The following is a 22,807-nucleotide window of genomic DNA, read 5'->3' as shown; positions in this document are numbered from 1 at the left end:
GACCCAAGAAGGAAACCACACACATCATGTACAAGAATCATTTTAATGGATTGGATAGTCATGTGCAAATCTGAGCATTCTAAGCAAGAGCTGATACTTCAATAGAGCTATGTCTGTTTGAACAAAAACAGACTCTCAAAGTACAACATAAACCTGAACCAATTAGATTTTTGTTTTTTTTTCCTTCAAGTTTTAACATTCTGATCAAATATAAGAAAACTCTGGCTTCCCCACAGGGGCAGTTTCCTTATATGCAGAAGGAATGGAATCTTAGACGCCTGGCCACCGTTCTGTTTTTGATAGCTAGATTAAGTGGATTTATGCATCACAGTACATAATGAGTTTTCTCCCCACAGCAAACACTTGTCTTTATTCTGGCATCTCTATACAACTAGCAGAGACACAACACTAAGGGTTTTTACCAAGAACTGGGTGTTGGTGGTTCTTCCCCCCTGTAGTGGGGTCTGCGCTGCCCTGAGTGTTTCACACTCCACTATTACCAAAACAGACGTCAAACATCTGGGATGAGGGGGTTGCTTGGAGTGCATCTGTTTACATGCAGCTGCTGAAGGGAGCTAGTTATCCACCCAGATTCAGATTCCATAGGTGGGAAAAAAGGCGGCACAGCATCAGAGATGGAAAGGGAGTAGCTCAAGATTAGATCGCAACATTATTGTGAAACATTTAACTTTCTTAAGAAAGTTTAAAGTGTACTTATCTATCCCCTGCGGCTCCATATAAACAACCGTTTATCTCTTTGTAGTAATATGCAGAGTCAGATCGGCTTTTCCCATCTGATTTAATCCCTGAGCAGCTATGTTAAAAGTTACCTTTTTAAAAAGCCCAATAAAAAACTACTGTATTTAAAATTCTACCAGAACGTTACAGTGATAGACTTGTTTCTGTACAGAAACATAGAAGCTATTTATATTTACTTAGATGCTATCTACGCCTTCCATCTGCTCAGAAAAAAAAAACACTTTCAGAAATGGATCAGGTACTTAAGCTGGACACAGATTATTCCAAGCTAAATTTTACTTGCCCCAGAGAACACTCTACATAATTTGCTGAGGAATATAATAAATCTACCTACTCTCAATTTTTTACCAGCATGGTGAATTTTTTTAATTAAAAATCCAATATTTTACTAAGTCAGGCTAAACATCCTGGACCTCTATTAAATAAGTGAGAAAAATACACTTAAATTTTTTTCTGAAAACTTTTCAGAAAGTCAGCAACAGTAAGAAGAAAAGTTTAAGACTTTAATTAAGGTAGAGTATATAGGATCTGTCGAGTCCCTTTGGCCTAAACATAACTATTTCTAACAGAAATAAATCACAAGTCCCAGACAGCTCTGAACAGGGGCTAAAGGCCTGACTGCTCAAGGCCAGGCTGGTGCGAGACAGACTTGAAACACACAAGCAGAGATAGGTGAGACTGTTCACTGTCTTTGAAGACTCCTGGGCCGTTTGGGCCCCTGCTCATGAAGCTGCATGTTTCACCCTGTAAGTAGTGACCAAAATACAGCATGTGTGTGTTTAGATCAATTAAGCACAATTAAAGGGCTAAATCTGGGTGTTTTCTGGGGTGAAGCATTCACTGCGGAAGATGATTTGCTTTTCATAATTAAATAGCTAAGAAGGACTTTCGGTGTCTTTTCTTTTCTCAAAATATGAGAAGAGGAAGAAACTGTGGAGACTAGTCTCCTCTGACAAACTGAGGGCTGGAGAGGGGAGAAACAGAAAAGCCAGGCTTTCCTCAAGTCCCTAAGGAAAAAAGGCCACAGGAAATGAATAAGATGAAAGAATAGAAACACCAGAAGGTGATGGGATGAACTTGTCTGCCCCACCCCCAGGGCCCTGGGGATAGAAAAATGCAAACAGTGCAGCTCGATTCATTCCTTAGTTCAGGTGTTTAGGGCGTGAGCACTTCCTTTCCCGGGAAGGTCCACACCCTGGGGAGTGAGGTCCGGCAGGGCAGTGGCCCATGAGGTAGGAAACAGCACCTCCCTCCTGAAATGTCCACAGAAGTCAGTCTCTTCTGTCTTCTGTTACAAAACTTCATGCAAACAGACGTTAAAACAGATCCAAGGTCAACAGCTCTGTGTCCTCGGATGGTGCCCCTTCCAGACCGTCCCCCTCGGTCAGGAGAACTCAGGGGATTTTCTTGGACCCGACTCACATCATGCAGAAAAGCGGGAACCCGGCCCAGCGCCGAGGCTCACACCCTACCGCGGGTTCGTCGTGGGCAGGCGCCGCTGTGGGTACTTTCCTCCATTTGCTCTAAACCGCGTGCCCCCAACCCTGTGTTACTGTCACCCCCATTTGACAGATGGGGAAACTGAAGCTCAAAAGCTAACTCAGTCCCCCAAAGTCACGGGGCAAGAACCGAAAGCATCGTTTTTTAAGCTTCCAAGGTACGGATGTGTCTGGGAGGTTAGGTCCGGGGGAGTTTAACCCTTTCAGCTCCCGGCTCGGTCCACACGTGGAAACCGAGGCCTCTCGAGGGGCGGCGGGTGGCCCAGCTCCTGGCACGCGCGGCCCCGGCGGCGGCTCAGTTCCTGGCGGTTCTCAGCTTCCTCCGGAAGAACTCGGGGGCGGCCTCATACAGCCACTCGGCGTCCACCACGCACAGGTCCCGCATGTAGCACTTGTTGGTGCGGAGCAGCTCGGTGTACACGACACAGGCCGGCCGGCAGTGGAAGAGGACGGACGAGGGGTGGATGGCCACCGGCTGGTGGGTATCGGTGGTGGCGTAGGACCCGTCTGGCTGCAGCTCGGCAGTGCTCATGAAGAGGCTGTGCGCCAGGCAGCGGCGGACGCTCTCCGTGTCTCCTCGCGACGACACGATGGGCATTGACATCTGTGGCGGGAGGGAGAGGGAGCCGAGCAGACCCCCGACGTGAGCATCGCGCCGCCCCCGCAGCATCCGGAGCCACGGGCCCTACGGTGCAGCAGCGCGTGCAAGGCCCGTGGCAGGTGCTGGCACCCTGGGCACTGTCTCAGTGCCCGAGACCAGCAGGGAAATCAGCAGTCACAGAAGCTGCCAAACGAGACAGGCTGGGTGACCCTGCAGCTCACCCCTCGTGCAAATATCTAGGCGGTGTCCCAGGAAGGGAGGACCTCCTCCCTCTCACTCTATGCCACTGTCCCCTCCCTCGGGTTCCCCTCACATCCCGCAGCCCAGTTAATCTTCCTAAAACACAGCTCGGCCGTCCTTCCTCCACTCAAAAGCTTTCCCTTCCGTGTCTCTCCTGCTCCCGGCAAAACGATGCAAACTTCCAACCGTGAAGCCAGGAATGAGTTCTCTGAGCACCCCGCCTCGATTCCCCTCTACCGGCCCCCGAGGGTCTTCCCGCAGGTCCCCGAGGAGACTGGACGCCCCTCACCTCCGCAGTGGGTGTCACTCATCTGTCTCCCTCCTCTGCCCCCTTGCTGAGTGGGTCCAATCCCCTGGGACTCCAGGCCACAGCTGAGCAGCCAGGTGGTGAACCCTTGGCTGACAGCTACCTGGCCAGCTCCTCCCTGGGGGAGGGGGAGGTTGGAGGTGTGGGGGATGTGAGCAACCCCTGGGAGCTCTTGAGTGGAGAGGCGGGGAGAGCAGGCACTCAGTGCCCAGGGGGCAGGGAGAGGACGCAGGAGCAGGGAGCAGCGGAGAGAGGACCAGTGGCCCACAGACAGCCACCCTGGCTCCCAAGGCTTCTTCTGCGCCTTATTCCCATCCCTGTGGGATAGACTACTTCCTGCCCAGAGGCTCCCAGAGACACCTCTTCTCCCCCTTTTCCCTATGTGGTGGCTCGATGGAGCTTGTTTTTGCAATTAGCTGATCCTGGCCTGATGAAGACCCTCTTTGTCTCCTCATCTGTCAAGAGGGGGCTGAATGGTCACCACCTCCCGGAAGCCCCAGAGCCCTACAGCTAACAGATGGTCTCTCCTGCCAGGCTGCCAGGGTGCCAGCTCTGCCACTCGCTGGCTCTGTGACTGGGGATAAATTAGCTAAACTTCTTAGGCTCTCATTTCATCATTTATAAAATGGGAATAATAACAAACTCAAACTCAAGGGAGAAATGAGGATTTCAAATAAGGGAACCGCATGAAAAGTGTTTAGAACGGGGCCTTAAACAGTAGTGCTTCATAAATGATCGTGACTTTGATCATTATTATTGCCTCCTCTCATGAATCATTCGTGTATATATATGTCAGATCTCCCCTCTAGATTGTTCCTTAAGATGTGAGTTATAGGCATGCCTGTAAAACCCCAGAACCTTGGCCCGTGCCTGGCATATAAAGAGAGGTGATGGTCTGGCAGGAAAGCTGTTCAAGTACAAGAGGGGTTGGAAAAATGTGTATAATTCAGATCAGACACAGGTCTGGGTACAGGTGTCCCCTAGGGGTGTGCAGATGGTCCACACTGGGGGCTGTCTCAGAAGATGCCTTCCCCACAGAGAGTGTCCTACAGAGCTGTACCCAGCAGCAAAAAGTGGACACTCCCTCAGTGTCCAACACAGAACACTTCCACAAACCAGCCCACCTCGGAGGTCAAGTGGGGAGCGCCACACAGCCCCTGAGCACTTACGGGCCAGGACTTCACAACGTCATTCGCTCTAAGAGGGGCCATGGGCTGACCGAAAACCTCCTGGCTGGTGATCTGGCGATGTCTGTCAAAGTCTAAATCCCTCCTCTAGAAGTCCATGCTGTGTGCACCAGAGCACAAATATGTATTCAGGAGGATGGTCATTACAGCGTGGCCTAAATGACCACCATTCTGGGCTTGACTAAATAAAATGTAGCAAATACAATGAAATGCTATGAAGTCACTAAAAACAATGAGATTGACACATACAGGCATCGAAAGACAGCCTGGACGCACTGAGCAGTCAAGAAGCATACCAAGGGCGAAAAAGCAAGCTGCAAAAACCAATGTGCATCATATTTGTTTTAAAAAGAAAATTATATATATATATATATCTCCATGTATATGTGTACACACAAAAACACACATACACAGGACAAATTCTAAAAGGATCTACACACTGCTGTGTGTGTTTGGAGGGGCAGGACTGTGGGAGACTTTTACACTTTTTGCACTATAATACTATTTTCTGCACTGAATCGATTTGTAACAATTACTCACTGCTTTCATAATCTGAAGAAAAAATCACAAAGATATTTCCACTAAAAAAAAAACCTTGGGAAAAATTCTAACAACATTGGAAAATGCTTTTAAAGTTTATAAAAGCTAAATATGAAATACACATACCATGTAACTATGTAAAAAATGCATCAAAAACAGGGCAACAAGGAAACAGACCAAAATGGTGACAGGTGGAATTTGGGGAAATTTTTACTTTCTTTTTTATTTTTAAATTTTCCTACAGTGAGAGTTTTTTGTTCTGTTTTGTTTTGTTTTTTTGTAATCACCAGCAATTTAAAAATTTTCACCTAGAAAAAAGTGATGCTTAGTTTCCCAAAGGACACCAGGAGGGGAAATACCTTTAAGCAGATGTCCCTCAGCTGTGCTCTGACCTCAGCTACTAGCATCATATTCTTGCTGTTGACAAAATTCTCTTTGCACCAATTCTGAAGAGGAGAAAAAGAGATATCACAGTCCTCTCATTTCTATAGACAAAAAATACATAATTTTTAGACCACAGTTAAATTCAGAGGAGAACTTCAGTCACTAAAAATAAATATAGGAAAATATCTTTGTATCAGAAAGCATGAACCATAACGGGAAACAGTACAAATTTAAACTAAAGTAAAACTTAAAATTTTCTTCTATTAAATTACCATGAAAAAAGCTACAGACGGGTATTTGCATCACCTCACCAGGGAAGGATGATTACCTCCAGAATACATTAAAAACAAACAAACAAACAAACAAAAACCTTCTACAAATCAGTAAGAAAATGACCAATAAACCAGTAGGAAAGTGGACAAAGGATGTAGACAGACAACCCACAGAAGATTAACCACAAATGACAATAAGCTTAAGCAAAGACTCTCAGTCTCTTGAGGAATCGTGGCAGGTGCAGTTTCAAATAACTGAGATTCTAGCTCACATCCATCAACATGGCAAAAATGAAAGTCATTTTGACTGAGAGCTGGAGAGGCTGGAGGAAGCGGAACTCTCGTATATGACTCTGGGGAGTCTGCAGAGGGAGGTGACAGCTCTGGGGAGCCACACACCCGCTGTTAAAGCTGGATGCAGCTGCCCTAAGACCAGCAGGTCCACTTCTGGGTGTCAGCCCCAGAGAAACCCGCCCCCTTGTGCACAGGAGACCCAGCTGGATGTTCCCTGCAGGGTGGAAGCATTCACATCACACACTGTGCATGGATATGAAGTGAGTGTGCCCTGTGGCCCACAGGGACACAGACACACCCACTTCAGGACAGTGGTTACAGAAGGGAGAAAGGACTACACAGGGAGCAGCACAGAGCTCTTGCCGTGTCCACAGCATTTTCTTTCCTTAAAAATAAACGGAGGCAAATAGAACAAAATGTTTACCGCTACTAAACCTGGTGCTGGCTATTATTATCATTTCCTTTTTTTTTAAATAACTGCATTAAGACAGACAAAGTGAAGCATGCAGTCTATGGTACAATTACTGATTTCACTGATAAAAGAAAAAAAGACACTGCCATTTTCCATCTTGGTCCATGCATCTGAAATATCACGAAAGCAAAGGCTACTGTGAAGAAAGTCAGGGGCAGGTGGGGAAATAAATCCTTTTCAAGCTAAGAAATCGGATCACCAAATACTTAACGAACTTGCCCATGTTAAGTGCGAGTCAAATACAAGCAGAGTGCGAGGCTGGAATCACTGACATCTTCCCTGGGAACCTCCCTGTGCTCAGACTTCTCTGAAGTGACAGCCGGCATTCTTTTTGTGGCTCTTCAGGTGACACAGCCCAGAAGGGAAGATGCCCTTAAAACACCAGCCCGAAAGGAGGTGCCATTTGGGAAGAGGAAGGAGACACGGCTTACCTTATTTCCGCCCAGGTTTTTGAAGGTCCGGTAGATGTTGAGCAGGGTGATGTGATCGCCCTCGCTCGATGTGAACTTTTTCCGCACACCCTGCACCTCATCCCGCCGGGAAGGGGGGTTGTAGAGAACACTGTCCACCGACAGCAGGGAGACGATGGTCAGTATCTCCTCCGTGCAGTGGAATTTGGGGGACAGGAGGATGGTCTGCAAGTCAAAATTTAAAACTGTGTCACCAAGCCGTTCCCCTGTATTGCTTCTGTTGCTTCCCCTCTAAGATGTGAAGGGGCAGGTGTTTCTAAAACCATGACAATGTGTGTTATGTCATTTCACTTGTTGTAAAACAGATGACTGCCTTCCCCTCGTGACTCCAAATTCCACATAGAAAGGGCTCATGACTAGTCTGAACCCCACACAGAATGTAAGTCAGTGTTAGACACAAAGTAGGGCTTGATCATTATTTAAGAGAAAAAGGGAAGATGGATCTAGAAGCACTGGGTTGAGGAGTCCTCTGGAAGCAGGGATGGCTAACCTGCAATGTGCAGAAAGGGGACTGAGGGGAGGGTATCATTTACTTTGGCAAATTTGGGTTCCAATGGGAATGCCGCCATCTTTCTTCCGATTGGAGTCAGGGTGAGCTGGTTGTCTTTGTGTTCAAGGGCACCTAACAGCTCCAGCTGGGCAATGGCCGCCTGAATGTGATCTAAAGAGATATAAAAAGGAGCCAGAAATTTAAAAAAGGAAGAAGCTGTAGCTAGTTCAGTACTTCAGGAGCTTCTGATACGTCTGCATCAAACCTCGCACCCACACTGTCTCCATGTTCAATTCTCTTTTTAAATAACAGCCTGCAATTGGGCGGTATGTACATAAATCCAAAACCCAGCAAAGTTACACTTAAGAAGTTCACCCCCAAATCTACTTGCACACCGTACAGGGACCTGCACCTCCAGATCACACACACGATGGAAACACCAGCTGCCTCAGAGGACCCTGTTTACTATTTGCTTTTATTCTTTTTGAATTTGAACCATGAAACTGCATTACCTATTAAAGAATAAAGATGCATTTCTAATCAGGTAATAAACATATACACACAGAGAGGAAATGATCTGTAAGATATATTAAGGGAAAAAAGCAATGTGCAAATGTCTATCAGTAGAAGGATAAATGGCATTTTTGGTTTATTCATAGAATGGAACAGTATTTAGCACTGAAAATGCATCAAACATAAACCTTGCAAAACACAGCGAATGAAGAGAGGTTACTGGGATATCAACATATAAAAATGCCAACCAAAACAATACCTTGCTCAGGGATGCACGTGCAGGGAATAAAACATCAAAGAAAAGTGAGGGAATCACAGGCAAAACCAGGGAAGTGGTTCCTCCGAGGCAGGGGGAGGGAGGCCAGTGAGGTGGGAGGGCTTCGCGGGCCCAGTAACAGGTACCCAGGTGTGGCTTCATTGCTACCTGGCGTGTGTTCTTCCTTTACATGTAGGAACTTAGCAATTAAAAGGGGAAAAAAATGTAGAATGGTGCACAATGTGCATTGCTAGTTGTGTTTTAAACGTGAGGATATGTACTTGCATATGCATGGATTTTTTTCTAGAAGACGCTGGGGGATGGTCACAGTGGTTGCTTCCGGGAGGGAAACTAAGAACCTGAAGACAGGGGAGGGCCCAGGACACACATCAACTGTCTACTTTTTTACCCAATTGCATTTCCCCACTTGAAAACAAGAGAAAAAGGAAGAGGGTGTATTGAAGATGTCAAGTGCCAAGCTACCACCGTTAAGAATCTCAATTATTTTTTCTTCCTCTGTGGAGAGATTATCAGTGAAGGACAGGGACCAAGTTCCAGTCAAAAGCAAAGAAACTCGATCTTTTCAGTCCTTTTGCTGCAACAGTACAACTCCGTTAAGTTGGTGGTATCCCGTGGGCCCCCTCCACCCCCCGTGTTGGCTCTGTGGTCACGGGACCCGTTCGGGATGTCTTCACAAAGCCGCTGCTTCTGCACCACGATGGAGCTGAGGGCACAGACCTCTCCTCTCGTGATTCTGAGCGCCTCCATCCAGTGCATCAGACACACACGAGGAGGCGGCCAGAAGACCTTTTCCTGGCAAGTTGCTGGCTATTCCGGTCCACTCAGGCCCGTTCACTGCCTTGAAGACCCCACTCACCTGGAGACGGTTTGGACATGAAGTCAAAGGCGAGCACGTTTGGGACTCGCATTGCGAGAAGCTGCAGCATCACGCTCGCCAGGTTACACCTGCAAGAGTGGGAGATGCAGATGGTTCCTGTGGGCGTCCCGACTCCAGCCAGTAGGGCAGAGCTGCCCCCACTCCCAGGGGCCTTAGGGGAAACAGCAGCCCTGGGAAGACACGGGTGGGAACAGGAGCCCCGGGAACGTATGGCGGGCGTGGGAGCCCCTTGGGCCTACCTTTGGATCTCTGGCACGGTCATCTTCTCAAACTTCTCAAACTCATCCTCTGTGTAGAGCCGGTAACAGACACCACTGTCCTCTCTGCCAGCCCGTCCTGTGCGCTGCCAGGCCTGGGTCTTTGACACTCGCTGCACAGCTAACACCTCCAGGCCACTGTCTGGGGGGAGAATGGCCCATGTTAGTGCTTCGCCCATCACACGGACAAGCTGTTTCTACAACGTGGACAGTGAGAAGCATTCCTTAGGGCACGAGGGACCCTTTCTGGGACACAAGTCCAGGAAAGTGTAAAGCCAAACTGGTCCATGGTGAAGTGAGGCCTTGCCGTGAACACCGTATGAAATCTGTGACTGAAGCACCAGAGAAACCTCGTGCTCGGAGCAGGGGCCAGGAGAGCAGATTTCAGAGGCCCTGGCTTAGATCACAGGTAACAACCACCCCAGATTACCCAGGACTGAGGGGTCTCCCAGGACCAAAACCAAGACAGTTTCCAGCAACCGGGACAGCTGGTCCCCCAGCAATCAATGACTCGGAAATGAAATGCCTCCTGCCCCCTGTGCGCCGTCCTCCTTCCCCTCTATTATGAAAGAGAGATGACGTGATGCTGTTGTGCCCAGGAGTGAAGGAGACGAATCTTGATAAAGGTGTATTCCGTGCCTGGTGCTGGAGAACCAAGCCCTTTCAGGCAGGCCGGCCCCATGAGATACACACGTGAAAGTCAGCACCCTGAATGCTCAGCAGTGAGTTTCAATTCAAGGTTTGGGAGCCATGATTTCAGCTACCTCAAATTCTCCACGGAATAAAGCAAGGTGGAAAACAGACCTGAAGAGAAATGACTTCAAGCAAGCTGCCCACCGCACATGCTCAGGAAACAGCTAGTGCCTCACCCCAGCCCAGGGGCCTGCTTCCTTCCTGGGAGCCTGCAGCTCGAACCAGGTGCGCTGGACGCCATCTCCAAGGAAGCCTCCGATGGGGTATCCGCTGTCCCTGGCCCGAGAGCCATCATTCTCTCCCACCTGCCAACGGGGGGGTCCCTGATCCTCCTGCTCCATGTTTGCCACACCTGGGGACTCGCCTCACCAACTTGCCCCTGTACCCTCAGGAGCCCCTCTGGACCTGACTGCTATCTCATGTGTGGGGCAGGCCACCCAAATCGCAGTTGGGGGCAGCAGTGAACTGCTCATTTTGGGGAAACTGTGGGACTACAGGTGGCTCACTGCACAAGGAAGAGACGTCGGGGAGCTACAGATTCTCACCAGGGTTATACTTCTTTGCTTTAACCATGCCCGTGTCAACTACATATTTTATTCCTGTAATGGTTATGGAGGTTTCAGCGATGTTGGTTGAAATGATCACTTTGCGATAGCCCTAAAAGGAGGAAGAAAACCAAAAAGCCGTATGACACACAAATGATTCAGAAGCTTTAAAATATATTCCTCACCACTGACTGCCACAATTCACTCACGATCAATAAAAGGTGACTTTGTTACGAACGACGGTTATTAATATCGATGGCTGGTCACTAAACTGGGCGGAGGGAGGGGAGAAGGTCCAGTGTTAAAAGCTTACTTGGAGGTGATGAGATGGAGCGGAACGGGCACACGATTCAGAAGCCGGTGGACACGGGTTGGAACCCTGGCCCTGCCAGTTACCTGCTGTGTCCCTTGGGCAACTGTTACTTCACCCCTCGGGGCCTCGGGGTTTATGAACTGGGGCTGTGACCTACCTTGTGGTTCTTGAGAGGATGCCAGAGTGGCTGCAAAGCATGAGCACCGTGCCTGGCACAGCACGGGTACTGTGGACAAATCACTTGTTTACGGTGGACCTTGGAAGAGTCACTCATTTAGCTTCTGGCTTCTGCCTCTGCCTCTCTCTCAACCCTGACAACTGTTTCCCTGTTCCAACCCCAGGAAAGCTGTAGCTGCAGCCCCACATTATATGCCTGCATCTTTTCTGCTCATAGATGAATATGCCTTATCTGGGGCCTGCTGACAGGAGCACAGACCCCACACATGGGGTCCGTCTGGTACCCAGGGGTGGGGCTGGGCAGGAGAGGGGGTGTACTCACCTTTGGGGCCTCCTGGAAGACACGGAGCTGCTGGGCATAGGGCAGGGAGGCATAGAGTGGAAGGACCAGCATGGAGGGGCAGCCATCTGGGAGGTGCTTGGCGATGTCCCGGCAGGTCTTGCTCATTGCTTCGATCTCCTCCTGACCGGTGAGGAACACCAGGATGTCCTGAGAGGAGGGGGCTTCCTACCAGAAGGGCAGAGCAGGATGACTAGGCCTTGACAGAAGTGCAGGTTGCATAGAACAAGACAATGGTCACTGATGAAGTTTCCCAGTTATTTTCCTTAATGCTGGGGTCGTACAGGAGCCTTAACATGGGTGTCTCCCCTGGGAGAAAACCCTCCCCAGTAACGCACAGCTGCAACTGATGCAGGTTAGCCAGCGATGTTTAGAACCTAATTAAGGATATTTTGAAGGAAAATCACCAGACTGCTTTTGCAACATGAACAATGTCATGACAAGCGTAATCAGGCAAGCCAGTAAAATCTGCGTAAGGCTTACTTTCTTTCTTTCAGAATCATCTTGAAAGATGAAGCTGACAAAAGAGACAACAACTTGGGGAAATCCTGATCCACAGAAAGGCCAGGAGCAGTTGTGCTGGGAAAGGAGCCCTTACTGACCGAGGCCGGCAAACGCACTTTTGTAAACTATGAAAGCGCCCTGTTCTCGGACGGATGCCTGAGATCCCAGGCTGAACTGGGTTCCTCACCTCGAGAAGGGAGGAACATCCAAGTGTTAACTGCACACCCAGTGACCCGGTCTTTCTTTGAGGGCTGTGCAGATACATTAATCTGTAAAGTGCTTGAGTGGCAAAATAACTGAAACACATTTGATAGTAGTAATTATACGTGTGCACATGTGGAAGTATATACACATTACACACATATATATAAAATGTCTACACGTAAATACGTGTCGTTAGACATCCACGCATGCGCGCATATACTCTTTCAGCCCGGAATCAACAGGACAAGTGTTCAGAGGTGCACACACACAGACAGGATAACCTCTAAAACATCAACGTTTCATCAATGAGAGGACTCATCAAAGCCACCATGTCACCTGAGGGCCCCGCAGGTGTCATGCATGACAAATCCTCATCTCAAGTTTGCTTTTAGTAGCGAAACAAGGCAGACTGATCTTCTGCAAATACTATCAAAATGACAGTGAAGGCATAAGGCCAGAAAGACAGAGACAATGGGAGAAGAGGAGAGATCAGAAGTTTCAACCCATTTCTAATTTTTTTTGCAGGGGGAGGAGGTAATTAGGTTTTTTTAGAGTCGGTACTGGGGACTGAACCCAGGACCTGCTGCATGCTAAGCATGCCCTCTACCACTGAGCTACACCTTCCCTCTCCGACTGCTGTTTTTTTTAATGAGCTTTTTAAATTTAGCTTGACTTTTCAAACTTTAAACTATGTATGCATGTATCGATTAGCTTAAAACAAAAATTAGCTTTAAAAAGCGGGCTCCTAGATTTTTTTCAGAAAGTTAATGGGCAGGTAAGAACAGTGAATTCTATACACATTAATCCCTTCCCTTTTTTTTTTTAAAAAAAAAGGTGATTTAATCACTTGAAAATTTAAGTCGATATTTAATAAAATGAAAAAAATTTTGAAATATTTCCCTAATATAGTTTTTTTTTTTCAAAAGAAAACTCTAAATTGCAACCCATTATTGGTTAATATACTAACTATTTTTTTTTAATGAGAGAAAATACCAGAGGACATCACATGTAGTGAGGGGGGCACTGTTTCCGAAGACTTATTTCAGCCCTACGTGTTGTGTCTTGGGTTGCAAAATAGAATGTGCTTCTTACTGCGGGTTCTGATCAAAAAGTGCTCGCCAGCCACTGCTCTACCCTGTGGATGTTTTCTGGCTCAGCTGAAGAAAGCTGCTGGTCAGGGTTGAACTATTTTTCTTTTTAGAGGAAAAAAAGCATAAAAAAAGAGTAAACACGTGGACATGGTAAACGAACTCCTTATTCACCTTAAGGACACAGCTCCCAGAGTGGTTTCCTTCGGCAGCTTTCCTTTGCAAGGCTGAACGCTCAAGGTCAAACCGACCTCTCTGGGCATCCTCACCCCACCGCATACCTGGTGGATCTGGAAGACCGAGACGAGGGCAGCGTGCAGGTAATCGTGCTGCGGCTGTTTGGTGTAAAAAATCTGGATGGGGTGCTGCCGACCCTCCAGGTAGAGGACGGGGGCTCCGTTGAAATACTGAGAGAACAGGTCCACGTCCATCGTGGCTGACATCACAATCACCTGCAGGCCAGATGGGAGAGGAGGATGGGAAACCAACACCGGCAGCCTTTCTGTGCACCTCCATCCCTACCCGCAACCAGGAGGCCCGGGCAACGCCCACCTCCCCCATCTCCCCGGTCCCGCAGCAGAACGGGCTGCACCTACTTTGAGAGGCAGCTTCCCCAGCTCCCTCCGCCTCCTCTGCGCTGTCTTCACCACCCCAAAGAGCACGTCCGTGTGAATGGTCCGTTCGTGGGCTTCATCCAAGATGATGCAGCTGTACTTCCGAAGCAGGGAGTCAGAGATGGCCTCACGCAGAAGCATGCCGTCTGTCAGGAACTTGATCTTGGTGTTGTCCGAGGTGACGTCGTCAAAGCGCACAGTGTAGCCAACCTGCGTGGAGACACAACTTATTCACTCGTCAAACACGTGTCGTGCACTCAGGGTCCCTGCCCTATGCTGCCTGGGTGATAGGGACCAACACCTGCTCTGCCCCGCTCCCTGGGACAAAGGACACACCCCTGCACTGCACTGAAGATTAGCACTACAGAGAATTTAAAACTAACCTCCTCCCACCTGCTGCTTCACAGTTTCAAGTGAAGCTATGTACACACATGAAAGGATATCCAAGACATTTTTTTAAGTCAAATGCGTAAACTCACACACAAACACAAATAAATCTGACTTACAAGTTCTGGGACTCACTCTCAATACCCACGTATAGGCTAGAAAAATGCTTACGAGTTTTTAGAGGGATATGTAGATAAGAGATTTAGCAGATGTTAATGAAGCCTTGAAAGTGCTCAAGGAAAACAATTAATTTATCTGACTTGCCAACAGATTTTGAAAGCAAAGCAAATGGGACTGACAGCCTGTGGGACCTCTGATCTCTGAGGAACTGGTAAAGGCCAAAACAGTGTGGCCAGGAAGAAGCTTGCTATGTATAAGAAGTCTTGTTCAGAAAAATAAGAGTCAGGGAGCAGGGGGTGAGGGGAAAGGAGCCAAGAAAGGGAGTCAGTGAAGAAGGAAATTAGGTACCAGCTTCCCGAGTTCAGTTCTCTTCTCATCTGAGACTCTGGTCGCCAGGGAGATGGCCGCCACTCGACGAGGCTGGGTCACAGCAATGACGGCCTGGCGGCCAATTCCTCCTTCGTACAGGTACTGAGGGATCTGCGTGGTCTTCCCAGAGCCAGTCTCCCCTAGGAAAGAAAAAAGTCTCACTTAAATGCAAAACAGAAACAAATTTCACCAAACAATCCAGATCAAAGTTAGAAGGAAAAGATTAAAAAAAATACACTGATCTGATAAAGCCACTGGAAAACGGGCACCCAAGTGTACTGTTAGTGGAGTGCTAACTGCAATTGTTTCTTGGAAGGCCAAATTACATCAGGAAAAATCTTTAAAATGTTTATACCCTTTGACCCACAACTCCACTTACAGGACTTGTGTCTAAAGAAGTAAAGATGTGTATAAAGATGAAGCTGCAAAGACGTTTTAGTCATTGCTCATGACAGCCAGAAATTGGAAAAGATGTAAACGGTCAGCAATAGTAATGGGTACAGTAAAAGCATACGATGAAATACAACTGTGACATGAAAATATCATCCTGTTTTTTTAATGGAGGTACTGGGCATTGAACCCAGGATGTCGTGCATACTAAGCACGTGTTCTACCACTGAGCTATACCAACCCCCCGTCATACTTTTCAAAGGAATAAATGAGACGTCTATGTAATGACGTGAGAAGATGTCTACCCCTACACTGCAGCCATGCCTAACTCCTCACGTTCCCCAGCCCGCCACCTTCTTTCACACCCTCTGCCTCTGTCTGCACTATTATGAAACACCTGCTCCCATGCTGTCTGCCTGACAAACTCAACAAGATGAGTTAGATCTCAAACTCTCTCCCCAGGGGCTGCACTGGCCTCCTGTGTTCTTCAGTGCCTTGTTCATCTCTCTTCCAACACTGATCACCCTACACTATGTGGAAGCATTTAAATGTTTCTGTCCCTCTCCAGTATCAGAAGCCCCTGGAGGGCAGAGGCCTGCCTGTCTCCTCCTTGTACTTGAGCATCTGCATACAGCAGGCATTCCTTTCCCAGTGCCCAATCAGAGCAAAGAATTTGGCAGACCCGTGCGTCCCTCCCCTCCGTGGCTCCCACCACCCCTCCCTGACCTCACAGAGCCCCGCAGACCCACGGTTCTTCCATATTCTTCCCTCTGACTGCTCATCCTTCCTGACCCAGACAAGAATCATTTGATCATTCTACACTCCTCCTGCTGAGTCCTCCAGGCAAAACCCCAACTTGGATCAGTGTCTCCCGGTCCATCTTTTTTGCTCCTATACCAAGAAACTGAGCATTGCTATAGTAAAATAATCCAACTGCGCCAACGAATACCTGAGTTCGCAGTGGGGCCAAATGCACCTGTGCACCAGCACAACTGTCGGTCTTTGTTCTTGCTTTTCCAGCCCTTCCTCTGTCCCTCTCCTCCCCAAGGGCCCTGCAACTCCCATTCTCAGCAGAGCTCCTGTACCTGTTTCCTCGAAAAAGTGAAGTCCTCAAATGTGATCTCCCTCCCTCTCCCCTCCAAGCTTTTCTGCAGTCACCCTTATTCTCACTTCCTTTCTCCAGCCCCCAGCCTCCTGGATATCCATCCTCCTGTTCCAGGCCAGCTCTGCATCGAGCCCTTGTTCCCAAGTACCCCTCTTCCCCACGCTCTCAGCCTCTGTTAGTGCCAGCTTTCCAATTTCAGCCTCCCCCACTGAGTTATTCCCTTCAACCTGTGAATACGTGCAGATTTCTCTCCGTCCCCACTCCTTTTTTCTCAAAACAGAAGTCTGCTCCCACTGCCTTCATGCCCTCCCCTCCTGCATACTCCTCTGCCCAATGCCAAATCAGCTTCTGCTCCCACGGCTCTGCTGAAACAGAGCTCAACGGGATCCACAGTCAATACCTCGCATCCAACCAGTGGGCATTTTTGGGTCCGCATTTACTGGACCTCTTCACTGTTGCATCTGTTCACTCCCTTCTTACAGCTCTATTCCTTAGGCTGTCGGCTCTCCTGAGTCTCCTTCCCTTCTTGGAGGCTCATCCTTTGGGTCCTTCAGGAACTCCTCTTACTTAAACGTTGGGGATCAAAGCCGCTTGTAATCAGTCCCCGGTCCTCAACTCTGCCTCTTAATTCGTGCACCAGAAACAGAACTGTTTCTCGCCTCCACTTGGTTTCTTACAGGGCAGGCTCTCTCGAGGCTCTGTTGAACGCCTTCCGGGGACCACCTCCCCCGCCGCCCCTCACCGATTGGCTCAGAACCACTCTTCAAAGTTCCCAAAGTCCCCGCTGCGCCCCTCTACCCTTCCACACGGAAGGTGAGTCTTTGCTTCACGCGTGGGTCACTCGCACTGGCTGTGAGCACCTCGAGAACGAGGCTGTCCGACTCCTTTGAACCCTCTCTCCTGGCCCCGCACAGAGAAGGTCAGGTTTGTTGTAGAAATGAATGAAATACGGTGAGAGACGCCTAGGAAAAGCTGTTCTCGCAGAGCCCGAACGGGGAGCAAGGAAGCACCCTCCGGCGCGGCCACTCACCGATGAGGACGGCGCTGTCCAGGTTTCGGAGCTGGGCCAACAGCTGCCCCCGCGCCTGAAAGATGGGCAGACTCCGGCGCTGCCGCTCCACGGCCTCAGAGTAGGGGCTGGACGCGGGCGGGACCAGGGGCGGCTCCTGCCTCCGGCCTCCGCCGCCGCCGCCGCCGCCCGGGGTCAGCAGCATAACCACTCGCCGCCCGGGAGGGCAGGACCCGGCGCGGCTCGGAGGCCCGGAGCCCGGCCGGAATCTCTTGGCCGGCGGGAAGCCCGCCTCCTCAGGCATGTCGGGAGGGCACCGCGACGGGAGGCGCAAGGGCGGGCAGCTCCTGCCGCTCTCGGGAGCCGACAGCTAGCGCGCGCCGCCTCTCCCCGCCACGTGCTGGCGGCTCCCAGCGACCCCGCAGACCTCACGGTCACCAGCAGCCTTGAGGAAGGAGACTCCATCTCCCAGCATGCACTGGGAGCGTGGGCAGGCTTTCACTTCCTGAGGGCGGGGGGAGCAGGCCCGAGGTACCATGGGAAAAAGGCCCCGAGCGACAACAAGGAAAGGCAGGGTGTACGGTTCCGTGGGTCCTTAACTTTGGAAAACCACCACGGTCTCCTGCTAACACTATTGCTTTTCAGTAAACACGCGTTTCCCCTTCACTGTCCGCAATAATATTAGCTCTTCAAGAAAAGTAATTTTGTAAAATTAATGAAGAACACACAATAATTTGCATGATTTAATCTTCTAAACAACTGATGTTGGGTAGTAGATACTGATATCACCCCCAACTTACAGATGAAGAAACTGAGCCTCTGAGATTACGTAGTCATTCAGATGTCACAGAATCCGATTATTGAAAATGATCCTGGTGATCATCCTGTGTTACAGAAGAGATATGACATATTCAATGACAATCATACATTCTTCTAAGAAAGTGACTATCCCGATGGACGTGCTCTGCTCCTGTAATACAAGCAGGGAAAGAGGGAGTCTAATGAAACTAAAGTTGTCTTTTACCCTTCCTTTCCTCAACTATTCCTGCCAGACTCTCAAGTTCTTTACAGGACTCCCAGCTCATGTCAATCAATGAAAAGATTCAGAATTCGACCCGGAAAATAGGATATAATTAGTTTTTCCTACCCTTCCTAAATTCAAAGCTCTTAGATGATTTGCTAATTTTCCACAGAAAGACTGACAAGCAGCTGTTTGCACTGCATACAGGAAAAGGGATTTCCAGGGAATTCATCCATCATAAGCTTCAATCCATGTGAAGGATATCTGGGCATCTTCTGCAGTTCATTTCCATGAGTTCCCTATTGTGAACATGGTAAAAATCATCCTTCCCCTTTCCTGTAGGTCAGAGGTTATTTTCCTCTAGTTGCTAATAGTATAAGTGACCAGGAGTTACTGAAAATGTGCATGTTGAACTAATAGCAGATAGATGTTTAAGAATAAATTGACAAAATTTCACTTCATGCCCCTAAATACTGATTTAGAAAGGCAACACAAACTTAGAAGGGAAAATAATTTTCTTGGTCTGTTCAGGCTGTTGTAAGAGAATACCATTGACTGGGTGGCTTATCAACAACAGACGTTTATTGCTCACAGTTCTGGAGGTGCCAGCATGGTTGCCTTCTGGCGAGGGTCCCCTTCCTGGTTCAATGCTGACACCTTATTGCTTTGTCCTCATATGATGGAAGGGGCTAGGAATCTCTCTGGAGCTTTTTTATAAGGCATTGACCCCATTCATGAGGTTTCCACCTCATGACTCAGTCACCAAGCATTAAGATTTCAGCATGAATTTTTTTTTTGGGGGGGGGGGGACACAAAACATTCAGACCATAGCAATATCTAAATGTTACTGCTCAAATTATAAACCTTGAGTACTTAAATGACAGACCTCAGTCCTTTTTCCCAGTGTGCTTTCCAGAGTAACCTGATGGAGGAGACATACACTCCAAACAATGACAAGAGTCCCAGGTGGATAATATAAATGAGTGAAATAGTCTCTTGATGGAGCACATGCCGTCTCTAGAAACAGCCACTGGTCATCTCCAGGCAATAGCTGCCACACAGGCCTCTTATTGCCAGATCTTCTAATTTTTTTTCAAGAAAAGCCCCCAAAATGAAGATTTTCATGTGAAACCTGTCCATTTTAAATGTTGGCTTAATTTTTTTTTTAAATGGTGCAGGCAAAATAAACCACCTGCATTGGTAATTCATTCATAATCTCTGACAATTACCCAGCTATTCTGCAGCCTCAAAGTCAAGTGAAACAGAGTTGAAAAATAAAATCCTACATCGGTATTAAGCAGTATTACATGCATCACCCCATCCCCCATTCCTCATATTTGTAGCCTGAAATCTGCTGTCCCTCCAAAAGAAGTCGCTTGTGGTTAAGTGGCTTACATATGCACACGATTAGAAGCTAACAGCTATTCAAGGAATATCAGGGCTTTTCTTCCAAAAGGCGAGTTGTCAGACATACCTCATTTTTAACCATTCTGCAATGGTCTGTGGACTTAACTATCTGTCCTTACCATGACCGTGCCAGCTGGTGTCATTGTTACTGGCTGGCTTGTCTGATCACCCCTGCCCTCGATCGTGTTCAGTTTTGCTCCATCCCGCTGTGAGACAGTCATAATCCTTAACAACTAGGAACAAGCTTGCATGCGCATACATGAATCCCTTTATAATGAAAAATACCAGATAATAGTTTGCTGAGCAATAAACAAAGTATTTATTCAGCACCCATGTGCCAAGCACTGTGCCAGGCACTGTGGTGGATACAAAAATTTAAGACATGGTCCCTGCTCTTAAGGAGCTTACATTCTCATGAGGGAGACAAGACTGATATACATGAACCAGCTAGGAACAATACAAGACAATATATAATTTAGTGCAGGACGATGTTGTACAGCCTTGCAGTGTTATAGGGATTCAAAGAAGATAGACAATGAAATAGGCCTTACAGTCAAGGTCTCTTGAGGAGCCAGGAATGGGGCCAGGACTTGAAGGACAGAAGAGAATTAAACTGAAGTTCCTGTTCAGTAGAAGTAGGAGTAAGGTTCAGGGGAAGACAAAAAGTATGCATTTGATATTGGGGCTTCCTAAGAACTTACTGTGGATTTTTGAGCAGAGAAGTGACTTGCTTATACAGCAGTCAACAAACTGAATGCAAACTTGTAAAGTATGTAAGCAGCTTAGGTGACACCCTACAGAAGACTGAAAACAATGGCAGTACCGTGATGACTAGCAATACAGATGGCACTTACCTGTCAAAGGAAAACACAGCCACAATGTAAAATGCGGGCTACCAAGGATGGCTGACAATCCGAGGCAGCCCTTTACCCAACTTGCCAATAGTTCCAATATTTCCCAATTTTCATAGGCCCCAGAGACAGAGCGAGGGTTTTATCACCCAGATGAAGGACTTGGCTGCTCTCTGCCTAGAGAGGCTATACAAGAGGTATGAGACATACTAGGACATACACGAGTGACATAGAAAAAGAACGAGTGGAAGAGAGAAACAAAGAGAAATAAATCCATAGTGAAAAATACACACCCAAATGTATAAAGTGTATCTCCCACGGAGATGCAATTTGCACGTCCATTTTTTTTAATGAACATATTCTGTATTTCTACAACAAAAAAGCTATGCCTTATCAGGTGTGCTTTTCAGTATTACTGGTAGAATCCAGGAATCCCTTAGATTCTATGTATGTCAGATAAACTGGTCACAAAACTCCATGTATCAAATCCTACTTTTCAGTTGACTTGTGTTAAGAAAAAGAAAGTGTTCTGGAAGAACCAAGATTGAGAGGTAAGCTGGGGAAGAAGTGAGGACTTTTCCTTATGTCCAGGTGAGCCTAGCTTTCTTGTTGAGCAACACAGGGCCAGGGATGGTGGCAGCGGGACCGGCCACACAGATTAAGGTCAGTGCTTGAAAGGACCACTGCCCAGGACACAGTGTGGTAGCATAGCATGGAACCCTGCCACTCGGAATTCTCATCCCATAAAAGCAGAGCAACCCAAATCCCATAACTGACTGCGTTTAGGCCATAAATTCAAATTTTGTTCCCTGTTTTACCCAGTCAATAGTATGTTCAGACATCCCCCACTTAAATGAACAGTCAGTGATTGGATTCTAGGATTAAAATTTTACCACAAAAATTCCATGAATTGGATAACTCAAAGTTAACTAAGGGAGAACAAATAAAACTAGATACTAGAACAAATAAAACCAATTTCTAGCCCCCAAACAAAAAAAAAACCCATCTAATTAAATTCAAGCTTTCTTGAACAAAGACAACATTTTAAAATCCCAAAAGGATAATACATTCAAGATTGGCTATTTAAAGATTTTTTTTAAAACCACTTACCAGAAAAAAAGCAGTCCTATTAACCCATGTTCCATAAAATTCCAACAATCAATCAAATTCAAAGTTATTGACTAGCAGCGTATAAAGTACTTCCGTTAAATTCCATTACTTACATATATCCCATTTAGATTTAAATATATTAAAAAACTTTCCACTTCACAAACAATCTGAAAATTCCCATTTAGGATGCTGATTATGTTAATCTAAACCTCATGTTCATCTTTCTAAGGAAAATCTCACATTCTAGAAAGCAACCACTTAGCCAAGCTGGAACTACTTGGAAAATGTTCCTGTGCCTACATACTGTCTATTAAAACGATGTGAATTAATCCCTTTCTTTGGGGTGTCCATTCTATTCCTCTGGGCTCTCTGAATTAGTTAGGCAGTGTGACTGAAAACCTTCTGAGCCCCAGAAGGGTGAGTATTTTGGGCAGGTACTTAGTGAACCACCGGTGCTAAGTGCCGACTTCTGTGGCCCTTGTCCGATTTCTACCTGATTGGGAAGGTAAACCAGGTGCTTGGCTCTGAAAGCTCCTTGGCTTTTCACGACGCAGATGATACATGTTCACCAGCCAAAGACCCAGGAGAAATGTATTCCTGCCTAACTGGTACCTGTTCCTCTGGCTCCAAAATCAACATTCTAACTTGTCTTCCTGGTGTGAAAAAGATCTTTCTGTTCTTTTCCAAAATGGTGGCCATCATCTGCCTTTCCCTGGATGTTTCTGAACGGAGAAATGAAAGCAGAGTTAATAAATGAGAAGCCACAGTAGCTTCGCGCCTACCTGACTCTCCTACAGCCGGGTTCCTATTGTTACTGGAGCCACCCTACCCTCTTTTTCCGATGTTGTCTGACAACTTGAAGTTTTGTAAAACCCTGACGGAGAACAAACCATCTGGACAACAGAAGCAAATTCTCTTCCTGCTGGAGCTGGCATTCTGCTAGGAAGAAGCGCGTTCAGCCACAGTGCGTCAGCCACGTGTTTCTAGTCTTGAAATGAAATCCAGTCGAAAGCTGTGAAGACACGGGAACAGCGGGCATGGAAACGACTCTGAGCTCGGACCTATGCAGGAGAGCTAGGAGACACTGTGATAATTTAAAAGATCACACACAAAAGCGTTAA

General features: G+C 47.5%; 1 protein-coding gene across 1 annotated transcript; it reads right to left on the bottom strand.

Moving 5' to 3' along the window:
* Positions 1-24: 24 nt before the first annotated feature.
* Positions 25-17,918, bottom strand: DHX33 (DEAH-box helicase 33). The gene is made up of 12 exons (XM_031467866.2): positions 17,319-17,918; positions 14,773-14,933; positions 13,900-14,127; positions 13,585-13,755; positions 11,490-11,675; positions 10,678-10,789; positions 9,422-9,581; positions 9,162-9,250; positions 7,559-7,686; positions 6,987-7,190; positions 5,493-5,579; positions 25-2,862 (listed from the first exon to the last, which is right to left on the bottom strand). Exons 1-12 carry the CDS (start codon positions 17,599-17,601, stop codon positions 2,554-2,556), a joined length of 2,118 nt encoding a protein of 705 aa, XP_031323726.1. The 5' UTR covers positions 17,602-17,918; the 3' UTR covers positions 25-2,553.
* Positions 17,919-22,807: the final 4,889 nt, after the last annotated feature.

The sequence above is a fragment of the Camelus dromedarius genome, chromosome 16, assembly GCF_036321535.1.
Source record: "Camelus dromedarius isolate mCamDro1 chromosome 16, mCamDro1.pat, whole genome shotgun sequence".
NCBI lineage: Eukaryota > Metazoa > Chordata > Mammalia > Artiodactyla > Camelidae > Camelus > Camelus dromedarius.
This window is presented reverse-complemented; position numbering and strand designations above follow the sequence as displayed.

Excerpts from the sequence above, each read along its gene's own strand:
- DHX33 (XM_031467866.2), bottom strand. The coding sequence starts at position 17,601 with ATGCCTGAGGAGGCGGGCTTCCCGCCGGCCAAGAGATTCCGGCCGGGC. Across the intron at positions 14,128-14,772 it reads GAACTGAACTCGGGAAGCTG|GTTGGCTACACTGTGCGCTT; the intron begins GTACCTAATTTC and ends GTCTCCACGCAG. Across the intron at positions 11,676-13,584 it reads CGGTCTTCCAGATCCACCAG|GAAGCCCCCTCCTCTCAGGA; the intron begins GTATGCGGTGGG and ends CCCTTCTGGTAG.